The following is a 16,807-nucleotide window of genomic DNA, read 5'->3' as shown; positions in this document are numbered from 1 at the left end:
GCAGAAACACATTTTGCTGGGAAGCAAAACACTTGCACTATTTTATGAAAATAAAACAGTGTTGTAACCCTGATCCGGGCTCTCGTGGCAGTGTGTGGTGGTCCGAGGAACCCACTAGAGGGCAACCTCCACATCCACCATTACAGGAAAAGTCCCAAGAAGCCATATTTGAAAACAAATGTTCTTTTTTCAGGCCAAAAACGCCATAAGATGTAGTTTTTATCAATTGAATAATAATAATAGTAATATAATGAATTTTTACATATTTTCTTTTCTTTCTCTTTTTGTCTCGTTTCGTATGGAAAATTTGCTTCACTATACAAACTTCTCCATTTTTGAACCCTGTTTAAGAACCAACTTCTTCGGCTTATCCAAAGTCGGGTCGCGGGGGCAGCAGCCTAAGCAGATAAGCCAAGACTTCCCTCAAGATACTAAATTGAGGTTCCAGAGTATGTCAAAATGCCAAATATCGCCGCCAATAATCGGTCAATAGATCCCAACTGGCCGCTCCGACGTTAGCACGTTGGTTTATTAGCCTTATCCGAACGTCACCGTGACAAATGTGGTGTGGCACATCACACCTACGCTACGTGCGGAGCCGTGCAGGTAACGTGCGGGAGAAAAAAAGAATAGAATAGAATGGACTTAATTGTCATTATATTTGCATACAACGAGATTAAGGATTCCAACTTAAGGTGCGGTAGTGGGAACAAATATGGGGTAAAAATTAATTAAATTATGACGTAAAAAAATGACGTACCGAGAGCGCCTGGTGCACTTTGCCCAGGTTGATGTACTCCACCGCGGCCTCAAAGGTGCTCAGGCAGTAGCTCAGCTCATCTTTGCCGGAGTGACTGAAGCAGAAGTTCTTCATGTAGCTCAGGTTGGCCATCCTGGAATGAAGGGACGTTACCAGGTGGGCACGGCGCCGTACCAGCCCGCACGGCCACACGCTCACCAGTTGGGGACGTCCATCTTGATCAGAAGGTAGAGGATGACGGAGAGCAGGTCATCTGCGCACACAGCTTCGATGCTGACTGCAACACACACACACACACACACATACCCGCACACACACACACACACACATACTGGTTATCATGTGGAATGGGGACAAAAATATATGATCATCACTTGTGGGGAGCACCTTTTCTACAGGGTGTGGAGGCATAAAAAAAATGAGGTAAAATGTCCACTGCCCAGTTAGCTCATACACATCTTTAAAATCTCTGGATTGATGAAGTAATGTGCTGATCATTCTTACTGGGGACCCTTGGGAAAAAGAGTTAATATGGTTCATGGGGACCAAATTTAAATCATTTTGAATTATTCACACAAATTTGTATGTGACTACTGAACTCTTATTTTATATTAACATGCACGAAAAGTCCACATATTTCGCAGGCGAAAGTATGAAAGTATGGCGAAAATGTTTTGATTTTGGAGCTCCAAAAATGAAACTTAAAAATTGGCTCTCTAGCGCCAACTTTGAAATTAAAATTTAAAAAAATTAGCCCCTCCTACCAGTTTCACGTATCGACACGAAAATCGAAGGAGACGTCTATTATGACGGGACGCACATAAAAGTCTCAAGAACCCACACCTGAAAACCAACAGGAAGTCGGCCATCTTGGTTTTCGTCTTCCAATTTTCAGTAAACAAAAAGTGGTCATACATTAAGAAACTCCTAAATGATATTAACATGCACGAAAAGTCCCCATTTTTTGCAGGCGCGTCAGGTATGGCGAAAAATTTTATATTTTAGATTCCTGAAAATGAAATGTAAAAATTGCCTCTCTAGCGCCACCTTTGAAAGAAAAATGTAAAAAAGTTAGCCCCTCCTACTGGTTTCACGTATCGACACGAAAATCGTGGGAGACGTCTATCATGACGGGACGCACATAAAAGTCTCAGGAACCCACATTTGAAAACCAACAGGAAGTCGGCCATCTTGGTTTTCGTCTTCCAATTTTCAGTAAACAAAAAGTGGTCATACATTAACAAACTCCTAAATGATATTAACATGCACGAAAAGTCCCCATTTTTTGCAGGCGCGTCAGGTATGGGGAAAAATTTTATATTTTAGATTCCTGAAAATGAAATGTAATAATTGCCTCTCTAGCGCCACCTTTGAAAGAAAAATTTAAAAAAGTTAGCCCCTCCTACTGGTTTCACGTATCGACACGAAAATCGTGGGAGACGTCTATCATGACGGGACGCACATAAAAGTCTCAGGAACCCACACCTGAAAACCAACAGGAAGTCGGCCATCTTGGTTTTCGTCTTCCATTTTTCAGCGACCAAGAAGGGGTCATACTTTAACGAACTCCTATATGATATCAACATGCACGAATGCACGATTACCTACTGAGGACCATTTAAAAAAGCAGCGAGTGCAGTACCAGCTACAGCCCGATGAGGGGGCTGCTGTGCAAATGTCTCACACTCAAACTAACCAGTAAACATGTTTTATGGGCCAAAGCTTAAAAATCACTTAGGCATCTTCAGAATGGATCTGACTATCATTTTAAGAATGTTTCCCTTTAGGGGACCTGTTTTTTTGTCCCCATACCGTCAGAGGTCCCGCTAAAGGTGTGTAAACAGAGCGATGTCCACATTGAGTAAGCATTGCCAGAAAACACACACACACACACACACATACAATCTTGTATTGTTACCTTCTTGAGACCTCTGACCTCTTTAGGACCACCCTTTCTAAAGATATATAAAGATTTGTATTTACAACATTAATAATAAATACATACTATACAAATATAAAAAAGGTAAGCTTTTTGTTAATTTTTTTATTTTTTGTTTGTAATTGTGCAATTGCTCCAAAGCATTCACACATATTTACTATTCAACTTCTTCTTCTTCTCCAGATTTTGGCGCGCTCCAACTTCCACATTTTTCCCCCCATTAAAACCGTTCCAACTTGAAACTGTTCGGCCTATTCGGCAATGGCGAGCTTTCCCTTGACAAATTACAAACACTCCCAGATTTCCAAGAATTCCAGGTTTTCCAGGACATTTTTCCCCCATTCAAAATGAATTGGCCATTTTTCAAACTTCCACCATTTCCACATTTTTCAACCTATTCAAACCATTCCACCATCCCGGAAATTCAAACTCCTTTTTTTTTTCAAGTTCAAAAAAATTCCAGGATTTTCCAGAATTCCTGGTTCTCCAAAGCCTTATTTCCACCCTTTTTTTATGCACTGCAAAAAGTCAGTGTTCAAAAACAAGAAAAAAAAAAATGCAAAAATGAGGGGTATTTTATTTGAACTAAGCAAAATTATCTGCCAATAGAACAAGAAAATTTGGCTTGTCAAGACTTTCCAAAACAAGTCAAATTAGCTAACCTCAATGAACCCAAAAATACCTTAAAATAAGTATATTCTCACTAATAAGTGCACTTTTCTTGGTAGAAAAAAAAAGACCTTTTTGCTCAATATGTTGAAAAATATTCTTAAATGAAGTAAATGCTAGTGCCATTATCTTGACATAATGATATGCGCTCGACATCATGATGTTTTTGTTCATGCTTGAAGTAAGAAATTATTACTTTAAAAAAGTAGTTTTATACCTGTGAGTGTTGATGACACATCTTTGCATCAGTTTATATTCTAGTTTCAAGCATGTTTTACTCAATGTAGGTCATAAAATCTCAGCAACAAGTTGTAATATCTTACTGAGATCATTTAGGACCAAAACCCTTAAAACAAGTAAAACACTCTAACATAAAATCTGCTTAGTGAGAAGAATTATCTTATCATACAGAAAATAAGCAAATATCACCTTTATTTGAGATATTTAATCTTCCTTAGATTTCAGTTTTTGCAGTGTGGCAACTACTCCTCCCACATTTTTCAACCCACTTCAACCGTTAAAACATTCCTGAACATGTTACTACTTCAACATTTCTCCACCAATTTGAAAAATTCCAACACCAACCATATCATTCAGACCATTCAAGTTTTTTTTTTACCATTTTCAAAAAATGTCCCGCTTTTCCCGAAGTTGCCGAATTTTGGGGAAATTCCCATTGAAATCAATGGGATATTCCTCAAAGTTCCACAATTTTTCATCTGATTCAAACTGTTCCAACTTCAAAAATATTCAGCCTGTTTGGGAATTGTATGCTCTACTTTAACAATTAAAAAAAATATCCAGGATTTCCATTCAACTTAAGCATTGGAGCATTCACATGCAATTCCGTAAGGAATTGCCTCATCTAGTTGGTTTTTAAAGGCCTCCTGAAAGCCACTACTACCGACCACGCAGTCTGATAGTTTATATATCAATGATGAAATCTTAACATTGCAACACATGCCAATACGGCCGGGTTAACTTATAAAGTGAAATTTTAAATTTCCCGCCACACTTCCGCTTGAAAACGTCTCGGTATGATGACGTATGCGCGTGACGTAGCCAGTTTAACAGCGGTATGGCTCCCCCATTGAAGCCAATACAATATAGCTCTGTTTTCATCTCATTATTCCACAGTATTCTGGACATCTGTGTTGGTGAATCTATTGCAATTTGTTCATTGCATTATGGAGAAAGAAGCTGAGCAAGCAAAGAAGAAAGTTGTCGGTGCGAAGCGGAGTATTTTGCGAGGGAAGTCAGCAACACAACACAGCCGGTGTTTCATTGTTTACATTCCCGAAAGATGCAGTCAAGATCGAAGAACTCGGACAACAGAGACTCTTACCAGGAGGACTTTGACTTCGATACACAGACGCCTGTAGAGAACTGGGACAACACAGACTCTTACCAGGATTACTTTGATTTGGATACACAGACGCATACGCGGTACCGCGAGTACGCAGCTGCGCTTCCAAACATTTGATCGCTTGCTCGTACGTGCGTGTCACGTACGTAACTTTGGGTAAATATATAAGCTTTATGAACCTTGGGTTAGGTGAACGGTCCTTTGGGCTGAGTGATTGTGTGTGTTGTGCAGGTGTTTGAATTGTATTGGCAGGTTATATGGACGGGAGCTAGTATACTAGCTCCTAGCTATAGCTAAGAGCTAGCATAACAAACACCTAGGTGTTTTTATGCGGGATTAATTTGTGGCATATTAAATGTACGTAACTTTGGGTAAATATATAAGCTTTATGAACCTTGGGTTAGGTGAACGGTCCTTTGGGCTGGTTGTGTTGTGGCTAATAGAGTATATATAGGTCTTGTGTTTATTTACTGTTGTAGTCATTCCCAGCTGAATATCAGGTCCCACCCGCCTCTCACAGCAACTTCCCTATCTGAATCGCTTCCACTCCCCACTAGTCCTTCACTTGCACTTTCCTCATCCACAAATCTTTCATCCTCGCTCAAATTAATGGGGAAATCGTCGCTTTCTCAGTCCGAATCGCTCTCACTTCTGGCCGCCATCACTGTAAACAATAGGGAACTTTGCGGAAATGTTCAATTGACTACGTCACGCTACTTCCGGTAGGGGCAAGGCTTTTTTTTGTCAGATACCAAAAGTTGCGATCTTTATCGTCGTTGTTCTCTACTAAATCCTTTCAGCAAAAATATGGCAATATCGCGAAATGATCAAGTATGACACATAGAATAGATCTGCTATCCCCGTTTAAATAAAAACATTTCATTTCAGTAGGCCTTTAATCTTCATTATTTACTTCAAGTTATTACAGTATGTCTCTATATAAATATTTATTCAATTGTTTTCATAAATTTTGGCCAAAGGGAGCCCATTTCAATTTCTTACACACACTTGTTATTACATATGTTGGCCAGAGGGAGAGCACTTCGAATTTTTACACACACTTGTTATTTCATATGTTGACCAGAGGGGGAGCACTTTTAAAACCGACAAAGTCAATTTGAAAAATCTCTCCTTTTTGGGACCACCCTCATTTTGATAGATTTCACCACCAGGGGTGCAAATGAGACATTCTCTATTAGATGCAATGGTTTTCCGTATTGGGACCATGGTTTTGGTCCTAACTTGTTCACCGGTCCACATATGGAAGGCACTTTTCCTTGTTGGTGTCTCAAGAAGGGTAGAATACAAGAACACACACACACACACACACACACACACACACACACACACACACACACACACTGTTAGGTGGCAGAGATTCCCTCAAACGAGGTAATTGGCCGGCAGACAAACAAGAATTAGGCGAACAGGGCGATGATTGTTGAGGCCATCAGATTGAATCTGCGACTAACAGGACACAGCAAACATTACGCGCTAGAAAACAAGCCCTTTTTTACATTTTTCAACAAGATCAGCACTTTTTACATCCCTAAACTTGTTAAAAAGTGTGATAATCGCACGCACGCGACGCTTACCTGCGGAGGTGGGCGTGTGCGTGGCGATCAGGGCGACACGACGCAGGCAGAGGAGTTTGAGCAGCGGCGACGTCTGCCGGTTGAGTCCACTCAGCTCTCGTTTGGCGCGAGACATGTTGATGCTGGAGCAAAACAGCAGAACGTCAACGAGTCACGCCGGGGGGAAAGTCACAATCTCACCAGGTATATATTGCTAGTTTCGAGTCAAGATATCGAAACACACTTAAAGCCCCACTTAAAGTAGAAGTAGAGTGGAAAAACAAGACACTTTCCCACCACTTGAGGCAGTAATGACAATCTCAATCAAACAGAAGAAGGTTGAAGCTCAAGTCATAGAGAAGTTTCTTTAGCGCAAAAATTATGACTCAAGTGGTGACGCTGTATTTTCATTTACACTTAAATTGTTTTAATTTAAGCAACATATACATTTTTTTATTTTTTTTTATTTTATTTAAGAAACATTCATTTATTTTTTTTATTTAAGAAACATTTACCATTTATTATTCATTTAATTAGAATGGAATTATTTTAGCACAACACAATTTGCATTTTAATTTTTTAAATTTAAGAAACATATATATGTATATATATATATATATATATTTTTTTTTTGAAATTTAAGAAACATTAATTTTATTTATTTATTTAAGAAACATATAATTTATTATTCATTTAATTAGAATGGAATTATTTTAGCACAACACAATTGTATGTACATTTATTTTTCATTATTTGCACTTTAATTTTTTTAATTTAAGAAACATATATATATATATATATATATATATATATATATATATATATATATATATATATACATATATACATATACATATATACATATACATATATATATATATATATATATATATATATATATATATATATATATATATATATTTTTTTTTTTTTTTAAATTTTATTTAAGAAATATTCATTTATTTTTTATTTGAGAAACATATATTATTTATTATTCATTTAATTAGAAAGGAATTATTTTAGCACAATACAATTTGCACTTTAATTTTTTTTATTTATATATATTTTTTTAATTTAAGAAACATTATTCTTTTTTTTTTTTAATTTAAGAAACATATAATGTATTATTCATTTAATTAGAATGGAATTATTTTAGCACAACACTATTGTATGCACATTTATTTTTCATCAGTATTTGATTTGATTAGTCCTAATTTTTCTAATCAGCCTGACCTAATTCTTACGTTTGTGTAAAAAAAACAACAACAAATATTTGTGATTAACACATGCTTTCATATCAATTGACAATGTCCTGTTAAACTGCAAGTAAGTTAGCTATAGTTATTGAATATTAGATTACTAATTCAGTGTTAATATTTGAGAAGGCCCCGGCCCCCTTTGTAGTGGAAAAGTTAGATTAAGAACCCCTGCGCTTGACCACACCATTGCTTGATGCCAACAAAGAAAAGATGCTGAGACGTCCGATCGTTCACGAAGGGCCCCTATTGACGTCGAAAAGTCACCTGAACTCGGGCTTGACTCCCAAGTCTTTGTGCTGGAGCTCCTGCAGACTCCGGGTGGTCTTGTTGAAGGCGGCGTCCTGTGGACGACACGGACAGAGCAATGTCAGCCATCTTGGACGGAGACGGGACTTTCCTGCCGCCGGCGTACCTGGCTGGCTTCGAGCGAGCCCACGTAGTTGAAGATGAGGCCGTGGATGCCGTGATGGAGGTAGACCTGCAAGAGAGGAGGTCATGTGACCGAGCAGAGCCAGAAGGCCAGAGCAGATGTGTGGGTTACCTCCACTGCTTGCTTCAGCACGTTCATCTGGACTTCCTGCTTGGCCAGGACCTTCTGCACGCAAACATCAGAACACATCACAAGACAGGAAGTGAAGATTATTTGGACACATATTATTTGGAATCCACATGACCCGTAATGGTAATCATGATGACAATAATAAAGCCTCCTGGCATGACTACTTAATATTTTCTCTGACCAACACAGACGGTTACCATAGCAACGTCATAAGGGACGAATGACTTTAGAGGTTCTTCTAAGAGTTATGCAGAAAAACGTGTGATAATAAGTTGATGTATCGATAATATTCTACCTAATGATGCAATATTCCACACACACTCTGATGCACATCTTTTTTCTTCTGCTATAAACGTTTATATTACGTTGTTGTATGTGATATATGACATCTATTACTTTGTTGTATGTGATATATAACATATATTATGTTGTTGTATGTGATATATGACATCTATTTCTTAGTTGTATGTGATATATAACATATATTATGTTGTTGTATGTGATATATAACATCTATTACATTGTTGTATGTGATATGACATCTATTACTTTGTTGTATGTGATATATAACATCTATTACGTTGTTGTATGTGATATATAACATCTATTACGTTGTTGTATGGGATATACAGTATAATATCTATTACGTTGTTGTATGTGATATATGACATCTATTACATTGTTGTATGAGATATGACATCTATTACGTTGTTGTATGTGATGTATAATATCTACTACTTTGTTGTATGTGATATATGACATCTATTAGGTTGTTGTATGTGATATATATCTATTACGTTGTTGTATGTGATATATGACATCTATTACATTGTTGTATGTGATGTATAATATCTATTACTTTGTTGTATGTGATATATGACATCTATTAGGTTGTTGTATGTGATATATATCTATTACGTTGTTGTATGTGATATATGACATCTATTAGGTTGTTGTATGTGATATATATCTATTACGTTGTTGTATGTGATATATGACATCTATTATGTTGTTGTATGCGATATATGACATCTATTATGTTGTTGTATGTGATATATGACATCTATTACGTTGTTGTATGTGATATATGACATCTATTACGTTGTTGTATGTGATATATAATATCTATTACGTTGTTGTATGTGATATATGACATCTATTACGTTGTTGTATGTGATATATAATATCTATTACGTTGTTGTATGTGATATATGACATCTATTACGTTGTTGTATGCGATATATGACATCTATTACATTGCTGTATGTGATACATGACATCTATTACGTTGTTGTATGTGATATATGACATCTATTACGTTGTTGTATGTGATATATAACATCTATTACATTGTTGTATGTGATATATGACATCTATTACGTTGTTGTATGTGATATATAATATCTATTACGTTGTTGTATGTGATATATGACATCTATTACATTGTTGTATGCGATATATGACATCTATTACATTGCTGTATGCGATACATGACATCTATTATGTTGTTGTATGCGATACATATTTATTACGTTGTTGTATGCGATATATGATATCTATTACGTTGTTGTATGCGATACATGACATCTATTACGTTGTTGTATGCAATACATGACATCGATTACATTGTTGTATGTGATATATAACATCTATTACGTTGATGTATGTGATATGACATCTGTTACGCTGTTGTATGATATATATGACATCTATTACGTTGTTGTATTTGATATAAGACATTTATTACATTGTTGTATGTGATATATGACATCTATTACGTTGTTGTATGTAATACATGACATCTATTTCATTGTTGTATGCGATACATGACATCTATTTCGTTGTTGTATGCGATACATGACATCTATTACGTTGTTGTATGTGATACATGACATCTATATGTGATATATGACATCTATTACGTTGTTGTATGTGATACATGACATTTATTACGCTGTTGTATGCGATATATGACATCTATTACGTTGTATGTGATATATTACATCTATTACGTTGTTGTATGCGATGCATGACATCTATTACGTTGTTGTATGTGATACATGACATCTCTTACGTTGTTGTATGCGATACATGACATCTATTATGTTGTTGTATGTGATATATGACATCTATTACTTTGTTGTATGCGCTATATGACATGTAGTACGTTGTCATATGTGATACATGACATTTATTACGTTGTTGTATGTGATACATGACATCTATTACGTTGTTGTATGCGATACATGACATCTATTATGTTGTTGTATGTGATAGGACATCTATTACGTTGTTGTATGTAATAGGACATCTATTACGTTGTTGTATGCGCTATATGACATGTAGTACGTTGTCCTATATGATATATGGCATTTATTACGTTGTTGTATGCGATACATGACATCTATTACATTGGACAAGTGCACACTTTACAATAGGGAGGAGTTCATGTCCCACTCACCAGACGAGAGTCTCTCAGCAAACACTGAAGACATCGAGTGTACAGCCCATGGACTGAGTCCTGACAAAAGGAAAAAACACAACAATAAACGAATAAATAAATATAAATAATTGGATTATCACAATGTTGATGAATCACAGAGACTTTCTTGCATGATTGATTCAAATGTTGACACGAAACTATTGTTTTTGTCACACAGGGACAGTTTTCAACTAAACTTTGCATGCATGGCCTCACACCAGCCTTGACTTGTGTGCAGGAATAAAAACTACCATGAAGAATAAAGTCAATATAATGCAATGTTGTTGAGAAGCTCCACTGGGTCTTCATGTGGTCTGCCAGCTGCACCAATGATTGGACTGTGTTGTTGTATTTCTGTGTGTGCTTCTGACCGATAAAAACATTCTGCTCGTAAGACTTTGGAAGCCTGTTTCCATCACACAAAAGAAATCCCCCAATGGTGAACTTAATTATAAGAGGTATAAGGCAGAAATTATGAAATATAGAATCAAGATTATGAGATAAAAAGTTAACATTTTAAAATAAAGGTGAAATTTAAATTAAAAAAGATCAAAACTATGAGATAAAAAGTCGAAAATATGAGATTAAGTGGAAATTTGGAGATAAAAAGTCATAATTACAAGATAAAAAGTCAAAATGATGAGATAAAAATTCCCCATTATGAGATAAAACATCGAAATTATGAGATAAATCAAAATTATAAAATACAAAGTTAAAATTATGAGATACAAAGTTAACACTGCAGCACATGCACACTTTCTAACACATAATTTAGATTTTTTTTTTTAATCTCAAAGTTTTTACTTTCTATTTCATATTCATGAGGGTTTTATTTCATAATTTAAATATCTCATAATTTCTACTTTCTATTTCATAATCATGAGGGTTTTATTCATAATTTATATATTATCTCATAATTTCTACTTTCTATTTTATAATCATGAGGGTTTTATTTCATTATTTCGACTTTTTTTTCTGATAATTAACATTTTCTTATCTCATAATTTTGACTTTCTGCATCATAATATAAATTTTCTATCTCAAAATTTTGATTTTTAATCTCATAGTTTTTATATTTTTAATCTCATAATTTAAATTTTCTTATTTCATAGTTTCGACTTTTTATCTCATATTTTCAAGTTTATCTCATAATTTCGACTTTTTAATTTGACTTTATATCTCGTAATTTCGATTTTTTAATCGGATTTTAATTTTCTTATCTCATAATTTAGATTTTTAAATCATTTAAATTTTGTTGCCTCATAATTCAAAACATTTAATTCAATGATTTCAACTTTCTTATCTCATAATTTTGATTGATCTCATAATTAACTTTTTTTATCTCCTAATTACTACTTTATATCTCATAATTTCAAGTTTTTATCTTGTTTTCCAATTTTTATCTCATAATTTCAAGTTTATTATTTCATAATTATGACTTTTATATTTTTCATAATTTTGCCTGTTTACTCTCATAATTATGACTTTCTTATCTTGTAATTTCAACTTTCTTATCTGTAATGTTGTCTTTTTATCTCATAATTATGACTTATATTTCATAATTTTGCCTTTTTATCTCATAATTTAGATTTTTACATAATAATTTCTTAATATCATAATAAAAAAAAAATCTCATAATTACGACTTTATATCACATCATTTCAACTTTTTATCTTGTTTTTGAATTTTTATCTCATCATTTCAACTTTACTATCTCATAATTATGACTTTTTATTTATAATAATTTCGCCAATTTACTCTCATAATTATGACTTTTTCGTGTAGTTTCAACTTTATCTCGTAATGTTGTCTTTTTATCTCATAATTATAACTTTTATTTCATAATTTTGCCTTTTTATCTCATAATTTAGATTTTTACATCACCATTTCTTAATATCATAATTTAAATGTTTTTTTATCCCATAATTACGACTTTACATTTCATAATTTCAACTTGTTGTCTTGTTTTAAAATTTTTATCTCATCATTTCAAGTTTATTATCTCCTAATTATGACTTTTTATTTCATAATTTCACCTATTTACCAGTACTCTCATAATTATGACTTTCTTATCTCGTAATTTAAACTTTCTCATTTCGTAATGTTGTCTTTTTATCTCATAATTATGACTTTTATTTTGTAATTTCGCCTTTTTATCTCATAATTAAAACATTTTTACCTCATAATTTCGATTTCTCACAATTTAAATTCATCTGATAATTTTGATTTTTTTATGTCATGATTTCAACTTTCTTATCTCATTATTTCGACTTTTATCTTGTTTTTGACTTTTTATCTCATTATTTAAATTTTTCATCTCATAATTGTGACTTTTTATTTCATAATTTTGCCTTTTTACTCTCAGAATTATGACTTTCTTATCTCGTAATTGCAACTTGATCTCAAAATGTTGTCTTTTTATCTCATAATTATGACTTCTATTTTATAATTTCGCCTTTTTATCTCATCATTTTTATTTTTTTACCTCATAATTTTGATTTAGCTCACAATTTAAATTTTTCATCTGATATTTTCAAATTTTTAATGTCATAATTTTAACATTTTTATCTCATAATTTCATCCTTTATATTATGTTTTTGACTTTTATCTCATAATTATGACTTCTATTTTATAATTTCGCCTTTTTATCTCATCACTTTTATTTTTTTACCTCATAATTTCGATTTATCTCACAATTTCAATGTTTTATGTGATATTTTCACATTTTTAATGTCGTAATTTCAACATTTTTATCTCATAATTTCAACTTTTATCTTATGTTTTCGACTTTTATCTTATGTTTTTCGACTTTTTATCTGATTATTTCAATTTTTCATCTCACAATTAGGACTCTTTATTTCATAATTTTGCCTTTTTATTTCATAATTTCAACTTTGTAGCTCAAGATTTGGATTTATCAATTTTTTTTTCCTTTTTACTCTCATAATTATGACTTTCTTATCTCAGAATATCAAATGTACCTCATAATTTGGACCTTTTATTACATATTTTCGACTCTTATTTTTAAATGAGAATAAAGTTGCTTTTATGACCGGGCCTAAGATGGAGTGGAGCAGGTGTCCCACCATGTGGTGTCGGAGTCCCTTCCTCTCGTGCTCCTTGAAGGCCTGGCAGAAGTTGAGGATCATCTTGTCCAACTTGTGGACATGGCGGCCCAGGAAGTCCTCCACCTCCTCCAGACTCTTCAAGCAGTACGGCGCAGACGGGCCGAGCTCGGCCGGGCCTGGCGCCGCCTCGACGGGCCGGGAGATGCAGAGGATGCTGAAGCTCTGCTCCCGCTCGTTGTAGAAGGTCTCCTCGAACAGGATGGGGACGGACGAGCCGGACCCCAGCAGGACCTGCCTTTCCTGGATCCTGACCTCCTGCCACACACCAGGGAAATATGAGAGCCCACCCAGGAGCTGATGAGCGGCGTGTAAAAGCCCAACCTGTCCATCAGCGGTGTGGTAGCGCCCTTCTCCAGGCTGCAGCACGTAGCTGTCAAAGTGGCAGCTGGACAGGCTGCTCTGGCCCAGACTGACACAGCACGGCACCAGAACCTGGAACAAAACCACATCTTCAGTCTTTGGGATCAACTCATCCATCTCAACTCAAGCTATGCTACTGAGATATTTTGTTACTCAGTACGGGTGCAGAAAATCTAACAAAACAACCTGGAATAAAGGAGGGAATAGCTGTGGACTTAGACTTAGAGAGGAGAGGGCCCCCACACACACTGCCCCTCCTCCCTCCACCAGATATTAGTCTAATCATAAATGCTATCCCTCTCCAGGGGACTTCTGAGGAGTTGCTGGAACGTTCCAAAATCCACGTTCTTGGTTCTTCTTCTACAGATCTATTTGAGGTGAGGTGGGGGGAAAGAGAGAGAGGGGCTCACGATGCCGTGGAGCTGGGCCACTTGGGCGCACAGGTCAGGCCTCTGCTTTTCCAGCGCCAAGTAGAAGGGGTTCTTAGCGATGTCCTCGTCATAACCAGCCATGGGGAGGTCCGGAACCTGGAGGAGGAGGAACCCAGGAGAAGGTCACGCAGGGTTTTGTTTTGTTTGTCGACACATGCTAACACTTCCCACTTATCGGACTTTTGCAAAATTGTTAAAAATGTAAAAACTGCAAAGAGCTACAAAAAACAAAAAAAACACAAAAACCTTTCACATTTTGAACTCTATTCCAAAATGGAATGAATACATTTTTGCCCTCAAAATTCTTTACACACAAATACCCCATCATTTGTTGTTTGTTCTTTTGTTTTTTATTGAGATCTTTGCAAATTTAAAAAAAAAAAAAAAGCAAAAAAAAGGTCTAGAAAAAACGTTTTCACATTGACATTATGAGGTATTGTGTGCAGAATGTTGAGGACAATAATGGATTTATGTTTTTGGGGGGGGATTCTTGCAGATTTATTAAAAATACAAAACCGCAAAAAGCTAAAAAAAAAAAAAACCCTCCCAAAACTTTCACAACTATGAGATAAAAAGTCGAAAATATGAGATTAAGTGGAAATTTGGAGATAAAAAGTCATAATTAAGAGATAAAAAGTCAAAATGATGAGATAAAAATTCCCCGTAATGAGATAAAATATTGAAATTATGAGGTAAATCAAAATTATAAAATACAAAGTTAAAATTATGAGATAAAAAGTTAACACTGCAGCACATGCGCACTTTTTAACTCATAATTTTTTATTTTTTTTTATCTCTAGTTTCTACTTTCTATTTCATAATCAGGATTTTTTTTCCCCATAAATTATATATTGTCTTATAATTTCTACTTTCTATTTCATAATCATGAGGGTTTTATTTCATCATTTAAATACCTCATAATTTCGACTTTCTATTTCATAATCATGAGGGTTTTATTCATAATTTATATATTATCTCATAATTTCTACTTTCTATTTCATAATCATGAGGGTTTTATTTCATGATTTCGACTTTTTTTTCTGATCATTTCAATTTTCTATCTCAAAATTTTGATTTTTAATCTCATAGTTTTGATATTTTTAATCTAATCATTTCAATTTTCTTATTTCATAGTTTCGACTTTTTATATCGTTTTTTCAACTTTATCTCATAATTTAGATTTTTTAACTTGACTTTAAATCTCGTAATTTCGATTTTTTTCATCGGATTTAAATGTTGTTATCTCATAATTTATATTTTTACATTATTCCAATTTTTTTGCCTCATGATTCAAAATGTTTAATCCAATGATTTCAACTTTCTTATCTCATCATTTTGATTTATCTCATAATTTAAAAAAAAGTATCTCATAATTACTACTTTATATCTCATAATTTCAACTTTTTATCTTGTTTTTCAATTTTTATCTCATAATTTCAAGTTTATTATTCCATAATTATGACTTTTTTATTTTTAATAATTTTGCCCATTTACTCTCATAATTATGACTTTCTTATCTTGTAATTTCAACGTTCTTATCTGTAATGTTGTCTTTTTATCTCAAAATTATGACTTTTATTTCGTCATTTCACCTTTTTATCTCATAATTTTGATTTTTACATCATCATTTCTTAATATCATAATAAAACAATTTTTATCTCATAATTACGACTTTATATGTCATAATTTCAACTTTTTATCTTGTTTTTGAATTTTTATCTCATCATTTCAAGTTTATTATCTCATACAGTAATTATGCTCACTGTTTCCCTCACCTCCCAGGGGGTGATCAAGGGTGATGGGTCAAATGCAGAGGACACATTTCATCACACCTAGTATGTGTGTGACAATCATTGGTACTTTAATTTTAACTTTAACTTAAACTGCAAAGAGCTAAAAATAAAATAAAAAACACAAAAACCCTTTCACATTTAGAACTCTATTCCAAAATGGAATTAATACATTTTTGTCCTCAAAATTCTACACACAATACCCCATAATTTGTTGTTTGTTCTTTTGTTTTTGTTTTTTATTGAGATCTTTGCAAATTTAAAAAAATGTCAAGGTCAAGAAAAAACTTTTTCACATTGACATAATGGGGTATTGTGTGCAGAATGTTGAGGACAATAATGGATTTATGTTTTGGGGGGGATTCTTGCAGATTTATTAAAAATACAAAAGCGCAAAAAGCTAAAAAAAAAAATTTAAAGCCTTATTCAAAAATGGAATAAATTCATGTATTTTCCATGAAATTCCACACACAATGAATTTATTCCAAAA

At 34.0% G+C, this 16,807-nt stretch overlaps 1 protein-coding gene across 3 annotated transcripts in view; it reads right to left on the bottom strand.

Annotated features, from left to right (window-relative positions):
• LOC133646940 (uncharacterized) overlaps positions 1-16,807 on the bottom strand; it is a 54,654-nt gene that overhangs the window by 29,740 nt on the left and 8,107 nt on the right. For all 3 annotated transcript variants that reach the window (XM_062042887.1, XM_062042888.1, XM_062042889.1), the window contains exons 2-11: positions 14,507-14,623; positions 14,058-14,168; positions 13,695-13,991; positions 10,588-10,647; positions 8,109-8,162; positions 7,980-8,045; positions 7,832-7,908; positions 6,330-6,451; positions 959-1,037; positions 761-893 (exon numbers count right to left, since the gene is read on the bottom strand). In XM_062042887.1, coding sequence (XP_061898871.1) covers positions 761-893; positions 959-1,037; positions 6,330-6,451; positions 7,832-7,908; positions 7,980-8,045; positions 8,109-8,162; positions 10,588-10,647; positions 13,695-13,991; positions 14,058-14,168; positions 14,507-14,608 — 1,101 coding nt within the window. In that variant the 5' untranslated portion in view covers positions 14,609-14,623. The remainder of the gene's footprint in view (positions 1-760; positions 894-958; positions 1,038-6,329; positions 6,452-7,831; positions 7,909-7,979; positions 8,046-8,108; positions 8,163-10,587; positions 10,648-13,694; positions 13,992-14,057; positions 14,169-14,506; positions 14,624-16,807) is intronic.

The sequence above is a fragment of the Entelurus aequoreus genome, linkage group LG03 (assembly GCF_033978785.1).
Source record: "Entelurus aequoreus isolate RoL-2023_Sb linkage group LG03, RoL_Eaeq_v1.1, whole genome shotgun sequence".
NCBI lineage: Eukaryota > Metazoa > Chordata > Actinopteri > Syngnathiformes > Syngnathidae > Entelurus > Entelurus aequoreus.
This window is presented reverse-complemented; position numbering and strand designations above follow the sequence as displayed.